The sequence below is a fragment of the Lynx canadensis genome, chromosome A3 (genome assembly GCF_007474595.2).
Source record: "Lynx canadensis isolate LIC74 chromosome A3, mLynCan4.pri.v2, whole genome shotgun sequence".
NCBI classification, from domain to species: Eukaryota; Metazoa; Chordata; class Mammalia; order Carnivora; family Felidae; genus Lynx; species Lynx canadensis.
Window position 1 is genome coordinate 24,035,185 of NC_044305.1, and position 16,986 is coordinate 24,052,170.

The following is a 16,986-nucleotide window of genomic DNA, read 5'->3' on the forward strand; positions in this document are numbered from 1 at the left end:
TTGGTGAAGCCCCCTGTGTTGTACCCCTTTTTGGCTATAAAATAATATTATCCTCTAAATGTTGAAAAGAAAAAAACTTCCTAAAATTCATTTATTCCAACCTAGGTGTTATAGAAGAACTAAGGCCAGCTGCCACAATATCTCTATACTTGTTACTCTTGGCCTGAGCAGTGATTTGTAACCTTATTCCCCTGTGACCCAGTCGAAGACACCCAAGCCTGTCATACTTAGGTCACTCTTCCCTGTGTGTACAAAGGATTATGTTTTGTTTCTTCCTCACTAGTTATTCCTCCTTTTTGACGTGTGAGAGTGACGTTATTTTGGGTATATACCGTAATCCGCCCTTAATTTATGTATTTTAAAAGTGAACCAAAAAAAAAAAAAAGTAAATACACCATGATGTCAATACTACATGCTATTTATTACAAATTGTTTGGGAACACCACAATTCCAGTCAGTGAGTTGCAGCAATTGAGGCAGGGAGGTCACCAGTCTTGGCAGGTATATCTAGATGACATTATGAATAGGAAGATACCTTCTTCCCTCAAACACATGTGAATTCCTATATGAATCCCAGAGGTCCTTGCACACATCATTGCTTCCTTTCTAGAGTTTAAAAAGTAGGAACCTACAGGATGAATTTGGCCTATCATGTGTTTGAACTATCATGCAGTGTCTTAAACCAGATAAAAACCTGAATTTAGATGCCTTTAGATAGAACATTCATTCTGCAGTTTGGCTCTGTCCACAGGACTACTACTGTCTTATACCAGACCACTTCTGTTCTTCACTACTGGCCTGGTGCCTAAAGGCATATGAGTTGCAACCCTTGATTAATAAATATGGGTTTGGGTTATGTTATAGACACTATGTGTGTTCTGGCTTTCATTCTCTACCATTATGTGACGGCAACCCTAATCTGTCTTCTTAACGTTAGTGCCCTTTGGACTGCTGCCTCCAGCTTCTGGAACCTTTATAGCAGCCATGCCCTCAGCTGTAACTTTTGAAAAGTTGCTGTATTATCTGCTCTGCTGTCTTTGGTATTTATTGTGCTACCTGGTGGGCTGATTTAAAGATAAAAGACATTTGTGACATAGCCCAACAACTGTGGGCTTCTACAGAAATGACAATTTTCTTAATATGGGAACCTGAGTTAAACCTGTAGAAGTGCCATATTATTGTTGGCTCTATAATTGTAAAGAAGTGACTTGGGCCTGAAATAGAAAAGGATTTTTAAAAAAATCTCTAAAACTGAATTCTGTACATTGTACTCATTGGTGCCATGGTAATCTTTGGCCAGAAGACATTAATTAGGGTTGACCACAGGGTCTGACCCTGTGGATCAGCAGCATTTGGTAGCTCCTCTGTGAAAATCATGAACCATCATTTCTGCCAACTGCCAGAGCCAACTGTTTTTATTCCTGCGCCTTCTTAAAACTTCCCTTATGCATTTTTATGCAACAATGGAATAAATCTAGTTTGTGAAATTGTATCCCAGCTATATCCCCACTTTTTCCCATGGAACTACCTTTATTCTTGGTTAATGATTTTTCCTTTCTGCTGATTGTGTAAAGCTCTGGTTCTAAAATGTCAAGTAAAAGCTTCACAAAAGAAGGAATCATTTGAACTGTTGCCTTCTGAAAATCTATAAGGCATTGACCCTCAGTTCTTTTCCCAAAATTATTTTTTATTCCTGAGGGCAATGTTTCTGGCTTATTATTCTTCCTTTGTGGATTCATAGAAAATATTTCTCCAAATTGAGTTTTAACATGTAAGAAAGTAAATGGAAATTAATATCCATAAAAAAATCTTCAGTATCCTCAATTTATTTTCAATGTGTATATCAGCTTCTGTTAGCTCCTGCTCTTTATTAAATTGAACTACATCAGAGGGACAGTTTAGTTCATTTGGGTTCCCCAAAGGATTGAGCCTGAAGGATGCAGCATGATGTATGGAGCCAGTGGATTGGCGTCATTTTAAATCCCTCTTAAGGCATTGAATCCTAGAATTGTATATTTGCTTCTGTTGAAAGAATAAAAAGCCTATCTTTGATGCTGTTGTTTTCACAAAATCACACCTTAAAAAATTAATCTTGATAACAGAAAAAGTGAGTCCTAAATGCCTTACTTCATTCACAAGTACAGTGAAATATTTATTATTCCCACATGAGACCCCAGTGGTCAGCTACTTGCTATTGATGGGAATTTTTCTCATTTCACCTGAATGTTTGGCTGGGATAGACTCAGCCACTTTCATTGCATAGCACAGAGTGTCTGTCTATTACAGTCTTAGTACAATAGTGCCTCATTCAGACCTTGAAGACTAAGGAGCTCCAGGTTCTTGATGCTTTGCTTTTTGCTTCCTTAAGCTGTGTGCCCCTTTGCTTATGTCGGATAATGAGGAGCTGCTCCTGCCCCCCTGGCAGTGGGCATGCCTAAGCTGTTTGTGCACTGTCTGGGCCACCTAGATGAGTATTGCTTGGCTATACTCTAAAAGTTGCTTTTCCTGCCGAAAATCTAACTTCCCTGATTTTGGGGGCTTGTTTTAGGTTATCCTTCTCAACCAGTTGAACAGAGGCCACTTCAGCAGATGCCTCCTCAGCTCATGCAGCATGTGGCACCCCCGCCACAGCCACCACAGCAGCAGCCGCAGCCACAACTGCCGCCACCACAGCAGCAGCCACCACCTCCCAGTCAGCCACAGTCGCAGCAGCAGCAGCAGCAGCAGCAGCAGCAACAACAACAACAACAAATGATGATGATGCTCATGATGCAGCAGGACCCCAAATCAGTTAGGCTTCCGGTCTCCCAAAGTGTCCACCCCCCACGGGGCCCCCTGAACCCAGACTCCCAGAGAATGCCCATGCAACAGAGCGGCAGCGTGCCTGTTATGGTCAGTTTGCAAGGACCTGCTTCCGTGCCACCATCACCTGATAAGCAAAGAATGCCAATACCTGTGAATACTCCTTTGGGAAGCAATTCAAGGAAAATGGTATACCAGGAGAACTCCCAGAATCCTTCTAGCTCACCACTGGGAGAAATGTCCTCGCTCCCTGAAGCAAGTGGCAGTGAAGTACCATCTGTCTCAGGAGGCCCAAATAACATGCCTTCACATTTAGTAGTTTCCCAGAATCAGTTAATGATGACAGGGCCAAAACCTGGACCATCACCCCTTTCTGCAACTCAAGGTGCAACTCCCCAGCAACCCCCTGTAAATTCCCTGCCCAGCTCTCATGGCCACCATTTTCCAAATGTGGCTGCTCCAACCCAAACATCTAGGCCTAAAACACCGAACAGAGCCAGCCCCAGACCCTACTATCCTCAGACACCCAACAATCGCCCTCCTAGCACAGAACCTTCAGAAATCAGTCTGTCTCCAGAAAGACTCAATGCCTCCATTGCAGGACTCTTCCCACCACAGATTAATATTCCTTTACCTCCTAGGCCAAATTTAAACAGGGGCTTTGATCAGCAGGGCCTAAATCCAACAACTTTAAAGGCCATTGGGCAAGCACCTTCGAATCTTACCATGAATAATCCTTCCAATTTTGCTGCCCCACAAACTCACAAATTAGATTCTGTGGTGGTGAATTCTGGAAAGCAGTCTAATTCTGGAGCAACAAAACGGGCTAGTCCGAGCAACAGTCGCAGGTCTAGTCCTGGGTCCAGTAGGAAAACTACCCCAAGTCCTGGGAGGCAAAATTCAAAAACCCCTAAACTTACTCTAGCCTCTCAAACAAACACAGCTCTGTTGCAGAATGTGGAGTTGCCAAGAAATGTATTGGTCAGTCCCACTCCTTTGGCCAATCCCCCTGTACCTGGGAGCTTCCCTAACAACAGCGGGCTGAATCCTCAGAATCCTACTATGCCTGTGGCTGCAGTGGGAGGTGTTCTGGAGGATAACAAGGAGAGCTTGAATGTGCCTCAGGACAGCGATTGCCAGAATTCCCAGGGTAGGAAGGAGCAGGTAAACATTGAGCTCAAAGCCCTCCCTGCCCAAGAAGTTAAAATGGTTGTTTCTGAAGATCAGTCTAAAAAGGACGGGCAATCTTTGGATCCTAACAAACTTCCCGGTGTTGAAGAGAACAAAAATTTGGTGTCTCCTGCTATGAGGGAAGCACCCACATCGTTAAGTCAACTTCTTGATAACTCTGGAGCTCCTAATGTGACCATTAAACCCCCTGGGCTTACAGATCTGGAAGTAACGCCTCCAGTAGTTTCTGGGGAGGACCTGAAAAAAGCATCTGTCATTCCCACACTGCAGGATCCGTCTTCTTCTAAAGAACCCTCTAATTCCCTAAATTTACCTCACACTAATGAGCCGTGTTCAACCCTTGTGCATCCAGAATTGAGTGAGGTCAGTTCTAATGTTGCACCAAGCATCCCTCCAGTAATGTCAAGACCTGTCAGCTCTTCCTCCATCTCTACTCCCTTGCCCCCAAATCAGATAACTGTTTTCGTTACTTCCAATCCTATCACGACTTCAGCTAATACATCAGCAGCTCTGCCGACTCACCTGCAGTCTGCATTGATGTCAACAGTCGTCACAATGCCCAATGTGGGTAGCAAGGTTATGGTTTCTGAGGGACAGTCAGCTGCTCAGTCTAATGCCCGGCCTCAGTTCATTACACCTGTGTTTATCAATTCATCCTCAATAATTCAGGTTATGAAAGGATCACAGCCAAGCACAATTCCTGCAGCCCCACTGACAACCAACTCTGGCTTGATGCCTCCCTCCGTTGCAGTTGTTGGCCCTTTACACATACCTCAGAACATAAAATTTTCTTCTGCTCCTGTACCACCTAGTGCCCCCTCCAGTAGTACTGCTCCAAATATACAGACTGGTCGACCCTTGGTCCTTAACTCACGAGCCACCCCTGTTCAGCTTCCTTCCCCCCCATGTACAACTTCTCCAGTTGTCCCTCCTCATCCCCCTGTCCAGCAAGTGAAAGAAATGAATCCAGATGAGGCTAGTCCTCAGGTGAGCACCTCAGCAGATCAGAGCACTCTTCCCTCTTCACAGTCAACCACAATTGTTTCTCCCCTTTTGACCAATAGTCCAGGCTCCTCTGTCAACCGGCGAAGCCCAGTCTCATCTAGTAAGGGCAAAGGAAAAGTGGACAAAATCGGCCAGATTTTGCTGACCAAGGCATGTAAGAAAGTTACAGGCTCTCTTGAGAAAGGGGAAGAGCAATATGGTGCAGATGGAGAGACTGAAGGCCAAGGGCTAGAGACCACAACTCCAGGGCTCATGGGAACAGAGCAGTTATCCACAGAGCTGGACAGTAAAACCCCAACACCCCCAGCACCCACTCTGATAAAAATGACCTCTAGCCCCGTGGGCCCGGGCTCCACCTCAGCAGGACCCAGCTTACCTGGCAGTACTCTCCCCACCAGTGTACGCTCGATAGTAACCACTCTGGTACCCTCTGAGCTCATCTCTGCGGCGCCGGCCACAAAAAACAATCATGTTGGCATAGCATCTGAGCCACTTGCGGGTGGCCTAGTGGAGGAGAAGGTGGGATCTCATCCAGAGCTTCTACCCAGCATAGGTATGTACTCGGGGCCTGGCATCATCTCCTCGTGTCAATTTTTTGATGACCTATCCCACAAAAGAAAGCATGACTTCTCTTCTACTTGGTTGAAGAAGAGTGGGCTAAATGGCAATAGTGGTAGTTTCATTTATTAGAAGTACATTGGGAAATATACTTGAAAACCCATGTTAAGTTTACATTCATTAATAGGTTCTCTCTCAGCTCCTAAAATAATGGCAGACCTTTCATTTATATAAAGCTTTTCATTTTACAAGGAAACATCTTTACCTGTTATCTCACGTTATCTTCATACCAACCATGTCAGGGAGCCCTTAACCCAAGTCCGATTCCGTGAGTGAGAAGATTGAAACTCAGAGTTCAATATTTGTTCAAAGTTGATACTGTGAACCTTCAGTTTAACATTGTCTCTTAAAGGTGAATAGAAGTTTCTGCAAGCTCTCCTTACCATGATAATGACTTGCTCTTGACAGTTTCAGAGCAGGGTTCTCATAGCCCCTTCCTCATTATACTCTATCCCAGAGACTATTCCTTTCTGACTGTCTACTCCAGAGGAGAACTTTTCAGAAAACTAAGTTTCATGACAGTAGACACAGGAGAAGCAAAGTGGTTGAGAGACAGATAGGCTTGAGTTAGTATCACAGTGCCACCATTTACCAGCTCTATGGGTTTAAGTAAGTTGCTCAACTACTCCAAACTTGAGTTTCTTCCTTTTGTAACAAGGGAACAACAGTAGTTCTAAGAGTTCACTGAGATAATGCATATAATGTGCTTAGCACAGAATATAGTAATGAATAAATGGAAAAAAATTATTACTGATTTCTCTTTGACACAGTTTTTCATAAATTAGACCATTCCAATTCATGTATATCTAGTTCAAATTATTTCCTATGTACTGTTAAGATGGACAAATGATGGGAGCGTAGGTATCCTTATGCCTCCCCTCCCCCCTTCACACCCCGCCACACCCCACCCCACCCCCACACACACGCACACACACATGTCTCTCCTGTGAGACCTAAGTGATGCAGAAGCTCTATTTTCCCCAAGTGGAGTCAATCACACAATGCCAAAGCTGAGAAGGACCTTTGCTATATCCTAGGGCAGCTAACAGTGCTTTTCTCGTTGAATGCAAGCTAAAATGTTTTGAGTGGTAAGCACCTAGGAGGAGGGTCAGAAAGAACACAAGCTTCAGGTTATGATCAGAGTTCAAATTCTAGTTCCACTGGTTACCAATCACAGTTGGATAAATTCCTTAACGTCTTATAAGCCATGTACTTCACCTGTAAAACAGAGTTTGTAATTTCTACCTCCCAAAATATACAAAGATAAAAGGAGAAGACAGCATAATGTGGCCAGTACACTGCCTCACACAGAGCTTTAGAAAGGTTAATTCCCCCTCTCCCTCTTCAATGCTAGAGACACGGAGAGATAAAGACCCTTAAGGAGTTCATTGCCGTTGCAGGAGACAGAGACTTCACAGGGCTGGGTGCCCTAAGTTTCTGGTTCAAATTCTGTGAATGTAGATGACTCCTAAGAATGAAAAAGAAACCTGGTGTGAGTTAAATATATTTTCTGCTATTAAGTGTTTCTGTTGTACTTCTGGAGGGATCTGCCCACCCCCCCCACCCCACCCCCCCCCACTGCACACACATACCAAGAGAATAATGATGAAGTGATTAGGGAATATTTTTATATGGGTCATATATAATACTAGAGAAATATATAAGCTTTGGGAAGATGAACCTGCAGTTTAAAAAAACCTCAATTTTAAGATTGTTTCCATTCTTCTAGGTTTTTATCTTGAAAATGTGAGAGATCAATACTGGAGTTAAAAGTAGGATTTAAGATACAGTTTTAGGCTTTATCAGATAAACATCCAAAAAAAATTCTTAACACAAAGGCATTATTGACTAAGCAGGGAGAGAAATATACAAAATTCACAATTTCCACAAGAGGATAAAACATTGTTACTAAGTTTATCTAGGATGTTAGACTGAAATGTCAAGATAGGAGGACGTAATCCTTGAGTGACTGTGGCATATCTATGCCCTTAATCTTTATTGTATGATCCAATAAGCTTCCATTCTAGAGTACATTGTGTATCCTGTTCCATTCCTCTTCAGGGACCTAAGTAGTCTCTGTCCTCCGAAGCCTAATTCTGATGTTTCTCCCTCTAATGTACCATCAGTTTTCTCAGTCTAGAATTGATCTCCTTTTCTTTCAATTCCCATAGCACTTTCTACCTTATGAATCTTTTTCATATAACATCCCAGTGGACTCCAGAGTACCACATTTGTGTATCTTATCTTTGATACTGGACTGAACAAAAAGAAAAATTAGTCTCTAACGGTGCCTGGAACAGCGCCTTGCCCCTAGGAAGTTCTTGGTAACTGTTTGTTATATAAGTAAATAACATCAAATAATGTATTCATCAAGTATGAATTGAATATCTGCTCGATGACCATCACTCTTGCCAGGTGCTATACAAAAGTACAAAATGAATTTTAAGATTCAAGTCTCAAGGGGTGTAGTCTTTAGAGGAATGAGAAATTTTTTAAATGCTGAGGTAAATGGTATCGTTGTTCTCTGCAAGTGGTTCAGTTTGCCTACTAAGGTGTGTTTTGGGGGTTAAGTTTTGAAATGTCCTTTCAAGGCCAGTTTCAAGTACTGCCCTCTAAGCGTATATGTATTTCAGCAGTTACTTAGCCCTTGAGTCAGTCAATGCCTTCGGTTTTGTTGAGAAAAGAAAGTAAAAGGCCTGTATTTTTTTTTCCTTGCCTTAGCCCCTTCACCGAGTTTAGTTGCAAAGGAAACTCCAGCCACAACACCACAGGGGCCTGGTGCCAGACCAGGTAAGGCATGCTTTGGAAAAACTTCTCTGAGTGGAATGGATTATATGTGAAGGAACTGCTGCTGTCCTCAGGGTGCCAGGAAGTGACTGAAACTCTCTCACCTGCTGGCTTCAGAGCAGACCTCAGATGAGTGGCAGGGTTTGTGCAGGACTGTTAGGGTTCTTTTCCCCCCGACTGGCTTGCTGTCTTATGCATTCCTGGTGTCAGCCAGGGAACCCAAGAAGGGTGTTGCGGTGCCCATTGTCTGCCACCTAGCTGTGGATGGTTTCCATTGGACTGTTTGCCCTGTTGCATGACCCTGGCACTCATAGCTGGCAGCTGACTGGCCCATGGTAACTTGCTAGGGTGGCAAGCGTTCCTACACTCAGTAATTGCATATTCATGACAGGAGTGGAGGCTTGTTCTGAGAACCTCTGCTACAGTGAGGTAGCCACTTTTCCTGGGAGTCAGTCATTTCAGTCCTCTCTGGATGGCATTATGTTTCCCATGACCAAGAAATTGCAAATGGCATGAAGGATGGTGTTTCTGGAAGGTGGAGTCCATGGTAATCTGACAGATAATTGCTGTGGAATGGTGGGTCAGCTCAGAATGCGTGAGGATCTTGATGGCAATAACAGTACTGCCTTCATAGATAAATAGTGTAAGTGTGTTACAGTTTAATCTTGGCCTGGCCCTTTGTCACTGAACATATTTAGAGATACCAAAAAAAAAGTATGACACTTTTCACTCAGAGGTTAGAATCTCATTTACAGTCCAGTTCACACCTGAAAAAATTTGTAAGGAAAAAACAGTATTACCATGTTTAGCTTTGTGGGCCTAAATCAGTGAAATTAAGCTATAACTTGTGATTTTTTTAAAGATTTTATTTTTAAGTAATTGTTACACCCACAGTGGGGTTTGAACCCATGACCCCAAGATTAAGAGTCACATGCTCCACCAACTGAGCCAACCAGGCACCCTAACTTGTGTTTATTTTAAAAGCTGCTTCAGGTGCTATGTGCTATGTTATGTTCTATTGCACACTCTGGGTAAAATCAGGCTTCTGAAAAGAATGGTTGAGCAAAAAGCATTTCAGCCATTCAGATTCTTCCTTTGCTACCAACTACGCACATGATGCATGACATTGTGCTAGGCACCTGACAAGGATAGGAGTGGAGCAAATCATTCACAGAAGGTATTAGATGGTAATGTTCATTTTTGGCGAGAAAAGGAGCAACTAAAAGAGGAAGGGAATTACATTTTCTGCCCCAATTCTTTACTCCAGAAAAATGTGCTTTACTATATCGTACATCTTCCTCAAAATAATTGGCCAAAGAATCCTATTGCTTTTAAAAGTGTGACTTAAATGAATCTGCTTAAAATACCCTCATAGTCACTAATTGCCTCACCAGATTCCTTTGATCTCTACTAATGTGAATTAGCTGTAATAGCGTTAAAGTTCTCAAAAGCACTGAGTTTTGTTTCACATGAGCAAACTAATAAAATTTTTTGGTAATCAGCCTCTTTTGAGCTGTTTTCATTTTTGAGCACACATTACCTGAGTTTGTGTGCAGGCAACAGAGACCCAGTGAGCTGGTATCTATTTCAAGTGGAGGGTTTCCAGGTTTTATGGGTTAGATGTTGGGAGCTAAGTAGCAAATGAGAAGCAAGGATTCCCTCATCTTGCATTGAAGGCAGAGGGATGCAAGGGATTCCAGCATGAAGGCTGCATTGACATGAGTATCCTAACAATAACAACAGCTAATTTTGAGTTCTTACTAAGAGCCAGGTGCTGTACTGAGTTTTTATATGTATTGTTCCATTTAATCTTAATTTTGAGGTGAGTAAAGTGGTTGTCCCCATTTTTCAGATGAGACATTGAGCACAGAGAGTCAAGCACAGGGTTACATGGCTAATCAATGGCGTCAGAAGTCTAACCTATGCACTCTGATTTCACTGCCTTCAAGGAAGTTAAAGTGTAATCTCTGGGGTAGATGAGGCATGTACACTGAATCTGCTGTGCTGAATTCTCTATAAGGGGAGGCAGGAACAGGTACAGAGCTGTGGGAGGCCAGAAGCAGGAGAGATCACTGCTGTCTGGTGCATTAGGAAAGTCTTCTGGAAAGATGAAACTCTAAAAGTGATGTTTTTCTGCTGATGCTGAGAAAGAAGTGCCTGGTAAACCCATAGAATATTCATTTAAGCAAAACCCTGCTAGACAAATTACTGAGATTTTCCTTTCTTAGAGGGTATTGTGGGGAGTTTGAGGAAGAGAGGAATGTAATGGAGTCTGTAGGCATTATCTCAAAGCAAAGCAGTCTGCACTCTGTAACTCAGTGAGGAAGTCCTTTGGAGGAGAATGCATCCTTAATATATATTTAAGACATATTTTAAGATTACTGCCTTTAAAAACAAGTATGAAGAGGTTAGGGATATTTTAAGAAAGAAACCAATCTCTTCTACAGGAGAGGAAGAGGCTTATTTTACTAATCTAGTTATAGTTGGGTGAAATATGAACCAGGTAGTGTGAATTTAGTTCTATTGATCCAAACAGGATTATTTCACAGTGTGGAGTAGAAATAAAAATAGACCAAGTAAGTGTCTTATGCCCCAGACTACTGAGTTGTGTCCCTGCCAACTCTGTCTCCATACCATGTAGGGTGAGGATCCTGCTGGGCATGAAGACATGTTAGCCTAAATAGGGCATTTAGAATTCTGAGACACCTCCCTTCTCCCAGTGGACATAGACACCAGAAGCTCCCACATCTCATTTCTGTCCTTTGTATTTTTCACAGAACTCGAGGCAAATGCTGCCATGGTCTCTGGACAAAGGTAAGATGATCATTCTGCAGACTCAGCGTGAAAACGGCGTAAGCCTCTTTGAAGGGAAGGGTATCGGCTTTCTCATCCTTTAAACCTCTCTTCACCTTGTCCTTTTTCCTCGACTCATTGTGCCAGTCTGTTTTCCCTGCTAAAACAGGGGAGCTGTCATGAGTCCTAACCCCTGAGAGGTAACATTTCCCTTAACAAAGCTTGGTGGCCAAGTTTCTACCTTTTTTGGTTGTTTTGAAAATTGAATGAGATAACATGTTCAGCACTCACCATAGTGAGTAAATAGTAAGTTCAGTATGTAAGAACTGTTGTTATATTGTCATTAATAATAGTCCTTGCAACACCTTCTAAAGCATAGCTGTTTGATCCTCCAGGCATAAGAGAGAAAGCCAGACAGGGTCTGAACCCCAAAATTCATGCTTTTCCTGTTATACTACAAAGCCCCACATAACCTAATAAAATGAAATACACCTGTGGCTTCACTAACTCCATGGAAAGGAGGAGGAATAGTTCCAAAAGTAATTCCTTTTTTAATCTAGTAATGCATTGGATAACATTTTAGAGAATTTATCATATTTGTACAACTTAGTTTATAAAACACCTTCACAATCATTTTCTCATTTAATCCTATCCACCCTTTGAGGTGGTCATAATAACCAACATCTATCTGAATGCATCTCATGCTATGCACTGGGTTGCAAGCCCCTTAAGTGTATCATCTCATTGAATTTTCACAGTATCTATTAGGAAAGTAAATTCTGTCTTACCGGTAAGGAACCTGAAGCTCAGAGAAGTCAACTAAATTGCCCAAGGCCACAGATTTAGTAAATGGTGCAACTGGTATCCAAACTCAGGTGCCCTGATTCCGGAACCCTCACACTTAGGTATTGTAGCAGACAAAATGGGGATTATAGATCAAGAACCTGAAGCATAGAGGAAGTTAAATATCATGCCCAATAAGTATATAGGTAAGACTTGACCCCTGTTCTTCTGCCTCACAGATTCATTGGCATTCCTACTACATATTTCTCCCTGTTTTTATTTGAATTGGCTAATATTTGAATTCATTTGCCTTTACCAAGCATACTCCAGCTGTGTGGCTACACAAAGAAGATAACCAGATCAAAAAAGGGTATTTGTTTCCAGAGCTGAGTACTAACCATATGAACAGCAGGACAGTACTTCTGTGGCTTTTGTTTTGCCAGGAGAAAGAGGCACCTCTGTTAGGAATCTTTCTTCCTCAGAGACTTTGACCATTTTCGGGGCTCCTAGCCAGAAAGCCATCCTTTACCATCTCTAAAAGGATGTGTGAATACCCCTGACTTACAGTTCTACCCCAGCTCTGGCCTTGCCTCTTCTTCACTTGACTTGGTTCATGGGGCAGTTGTTAGATATAAAGCAAGATGGTGAACAGTATGGCCAAATTCCCAGCTATCGTACCACCAGTGAAGGGTCCTATGGCAGGAATGAACAATGGAGGGGTAGAGGGAGTTCATAGGCCATGGTTCATGCCTCTAAGGAGCTCCTGATCTAGTGGAAGGCAGAAGATATTAAAATAAAATATGCTGTACAACCTGATGGGTGCTCTTGAATGCCAGATACAGACTGTGAACCCAAAAAGAAGAGACAGCTTTACTTGGGGAGTAAGGGTCAAGGAAGACTTCCCAGAAGAGACATCCCTTTAACCAGCTTGTTTTGTTGCATTACGTTTGTTTAAGTTCCATGCCTTACAAGCAAGTTTAATCAGCGTTTTTTCCCTAATGATTTTGACATGCATTTTTTTTGAATCATGCAAGTAGTAAAAAGTTTATTAAAGAAAATTTGAAATTCAGATCAGAGAATTAAAAAGAAGAAAATTACCAGAGCGCGTGGGTGGCTCAGTCAGTTAAGTGTCCGACTTCAGCTCAGGTTATGATCTTGCAGTTTGAAAGTTCAAGCCCTATGTCAGGCTCTGTGCTGACAACTCAGAGCCTGGAGCCTGTTTGGATTCTGTGTCTCCCACTCTCTCTGCCCCTCTCCCACTCTCACTCTGTCTCTCTCAAAAATAAATAATAAACTTTAAAATTTTTTTAAAGAAGAAATTACCAATAAACCAGTATTCCTACGACTCAAACAATATTCACTATGTATGTTTTAGTTCATTTTCTACTTCTCTTCAGAGTGTGTATACAGATAGGGAATATTTTATATATAAACACTATAATATTTTTATATAATATATAGTGATATATATATAAGCATTATACACACGTGTATTTCACACCCATTCATTCGTATGTAGTTACATATATATGCTCAACATGTATTATGACAAAAATAGGATTATACTATTCATAACATTGGTAACTTTTTTCCCACAGTAATGTGTCATGAACAGTTTTTATCATTAAATAGCTTTCTACAACATGATTTTTCATGACTGAATGTGAATGTGCCATGTTTTAGTTTTAAAATCTGTTGTAAAGCATTTAGGTCTTCTGTCTTTATTAGTACTTATATAATGCTTTGACATCCTGTGTGTAATTACAGCTCTGTAAAAAGATTTGTTTCCTTAGCCACCTAGAAATGGAATTGCTGAGCCAGAGGATTACACCAGGGTTTCTCAGCCTCAGCGTTATTGACAGCTTGGATCAGATAATTCTTTGTTGGGGTTGGGGGGGAAGAGCTGTCTCATGCATTATAGAATATTTAGTGGCATGCCTGGCCTCTGCCCAGAAGATGCCTGTAGCATCCCCCACTTAGTCACGGCAGTCATCTTAACAATCAGAAATGTCTCCAGACATTTTTAAATTGCTAAATGTCTCCTGGGAGGCCAAAATGCCCCCTATTGATAACTGTTGGGTTACATAATTTACACTCTGATCAGGAGTTTCTGTCCTCATACCCTCAGTAGTACTGGATATTACCAATTTTAAATCTTTGCAAACTAAAAAAAGGGGATTGAGGTAGGGGTAATCAGTATACCCAGCAGTATATATACTCTGAATACATTCTCATGTGTATTCTATAATGTGACTTAGGCCATTATCTGATTATACAGGCTCATAGAAAATACCAGTACATATTAGTAATTTCCTAAATTTCAGATACTATTAACTTTTGAAAAGGAATATTGTTATTTTAAGAAAAGGGTGAGGAAGTTTCGGAATTTTTATTCCAAGTTCTTAATTTCTTTTACCTGTTTTTCCACAATTTCACCAGCAATATGCTTTTTAGTATTTTATTTTACTACTGTAACAAGCTAGACTCAACTTTTAAATTGTGAGTAATATAGAAGGTATTTTGTTTATTGTCCCAGAGTGGAATATTTTCTCTTCAGAATGACTGTATAGTTCTTAATCTCCTGCCTCACAAATGAAGCTCTATCTGAAGAGCCCTTTTTTGTGTGTGACTTGATTCCCTCTCCTTCTTGGAAACTTTGTGCTTCCCTCTGTCAGCAGTGAGCCCAAAGAGATCATTGAAAAGTCCAAAACCCCAAGCCGAAGAAACTCCCGAACTGAAGAGCCAACTGTGGCTTCTGAAAGCGTGGAAAATGGACATCGCAAGCGATCCTCTCGGCCTGCTTCAGCCTCCAGCTCTACTAAAGGTTAGCAGTGCAGTGTGGGTGCTTTTGTGGGTCAGATAGAAGAATGGGGTCTTTATCACCACAGCAGAGGACTTTGTCTTTTATCTATGCTTCTGTTACTTTGACTTCTACTGTCTGTCCCTCCTTTGTTTGTTAGTTCATTTACCTGTGTGTTTTCTGTGTATGTGCACAGAGCAGCAAGCACTGTTGGGGGAAAAAAAAAAAAAGAACATAACAGGGCAGATTGATTCGTGATCACCACTTCAGATAGGTGCTCAATATGGCCCAGCCATCCTTCTGTGATCAACTCTCTTTTCCACCCCTCTGGCCCCTACTTTCTCTCCCCTCTCTCAGCAGAGACTCTCACCTCTCCACAGAGAAAATAGAACTGCTTCAGCTGTCACTACCAAGACCTAAATCTACTAGGATCCTCCTTTGCTCCTACTATAATAGAGCAGCTGTCCCTCCTCAAGTCTAAGGCCAGTTCCTCCACTTGTGCCTCTTTGATCCCATCTTCTCTGACCTTGTCAAGAACCTTACACTACTACCAGTTTTCTTTCCTGTATTGATTGCTGTCTCCTTTTTTAATTCATGATGTCCTTGGTTTCTGTGACCTAGAGCTCTCCATAGTTTTCTCTCTACCTCTCTGGCTTTTCCTGCTCAATCTCTGTAGCCAGTTATTAGATGTTGCCCTTCCTCACACTTTGATCCTGAGTCACCCTTTCTCTTCAACTCTTCTCTCCCCAATTGATCTCACTCATGCCCTTCTTTTTTAGTTACAACTTTTCACAGATGACTCCTAAATTTGCATTTCTAGTACAGACCTCTAAAAATCTTAGACAACTGCATGTCTTCAAATTCAACATGTCTGAAACCAGACTTGTGATTTTCACCCCCACTATCAGGTCATCTGCCAGTGTTCCCCACCTCAGGGAATAGCACCACCATCTGTCCATTGGGCAAGTCCTCCTTGGCATCTCTCCCTCATCCTCACATCTCTCATGTTCGTTACCAAAAGCTGCTGATTTTATTTCAAGTGGCCCAAATTCATCCCCTTTGCCCCATCTTCATTGCTACTGTAGCTTAAAACCCTTTGGTGATTTACATTGTAATTTGGATTAAAGTCTGAAAGTGCCAACATGGATTAGAAAGGTTCTATGTGGTCTGGCCCCTGTCAGCCTCTCCTGGCCTCATCTGACTTCCCTCAGCAACTCAGACATGCCGCCCTCTCGTCACAAGCCTGTGTGTGTGTACACCCACTGCAGGGAGTGTCTTTCCCTCTTCCTTCCTCCCTTCTCCTCATTAAACTACTCTTTGTACTTAGCTCACTTGACACTGCTATGAGGAATCACAGCCCCATGTTCTCCTTCATAATACCACAGCTTTAATTTTATATTTATTTATGTGATAATTAATATACATGCCCTGTTAGGGCAGGAGTTTGTCTGGTTTTGCTCACCACTATATCCTCGGTACCTGGTACAGCGCCTTATACAAAGAGGTATATAATCAGTAACTATTATATTAATAACCATCTATCAAATATATATTAAGTACTTACTACATGCCAGGCTCTGGGGATATAATAGTGAAAAGGGAGAGTCTCTGTCTTCATCATATCAGTTATATACCAGCCAGAAAGACAGACTAATACAGCGTGTTAAATGTTAAATGCTATGATAACAAACTTACATGGTACTGTAGGAGCATATTGCTGGGATGCTTTACTCCTCTGCCTAGTCATAGAAGGCTTTGAAAAAATGATGTTTAAGTTGAGACCTGAAGAATGAGGAGGCATTATCCAGGCTGTGGGAGTTGAATGAAATATTCTAGGCAAAAGTACGGCATGTGCAAAGGCCCAGATCTGAGGGAGAGTCATCCCCTCTGGGAATGTGCTGAGCTTGAGTAGCTCAGCTTAGGCAAGAGGTGGAATCCTGGCCAAGTGCCTGATACCAGCAGGGCTGCTGAGACGCAGTCCAGTACCATTGGGATGCCAACCTGAAGATGAGGGCAGGTTGTGGTGCGCCAACACAGACACTGACCTGAGAACTCAGCTGTTATTGGCAGGTTGTGTTTCTCGGCAAGAATTTCACGATTCCTCATGAGAGCCCCTGGGTAAGCCACAGGTCTACAGATCATACAGGTAAAGCAGAGGTGTAGAAGTTACCTTACCTCAGCCCATCAGAGAGGGAGGAACCTTTTTT

General features: G+C 42.0%; 1 protein-coding gene across 8 annotated transcripts in view; it reads left to right on the forward strand.

The window, feature by feature from the left end:
- NCOA6 (nuclear receptor coactivator 6) overlaps positions 1-16,986 on the forward strand; it is a 107,627-nt gene that overhangs the window by 84,593 nt on the left and 6,048 nt on the right. For 7 of the 8 annotated variants that reach the window (XM_030309738.1, XM_030309741.1, XM_030309743.1 and 4 more), the window contains 4 exons: positions 2,549-5,551; positions 8,338-8,406; positions 11,181-11,217; positions 14,655-14,803. In XM_030309738.1, coding sequence (XP_030165598.1) covers positions 2,549-5,551; positions 8,338-8,406; positions 11,181-11,217; positions 14,655-14,803 — 3,258 coding nt within the window. The remainder of the gene's footprint in view (positions 1-2,548; positions 5,552-8,337; positions 8,407-11,180; positions 11,218-14,654; positions 14,804-16,986) is intronic. The other variant, XM_030309740.1, reaches the window with a different exon arrangement.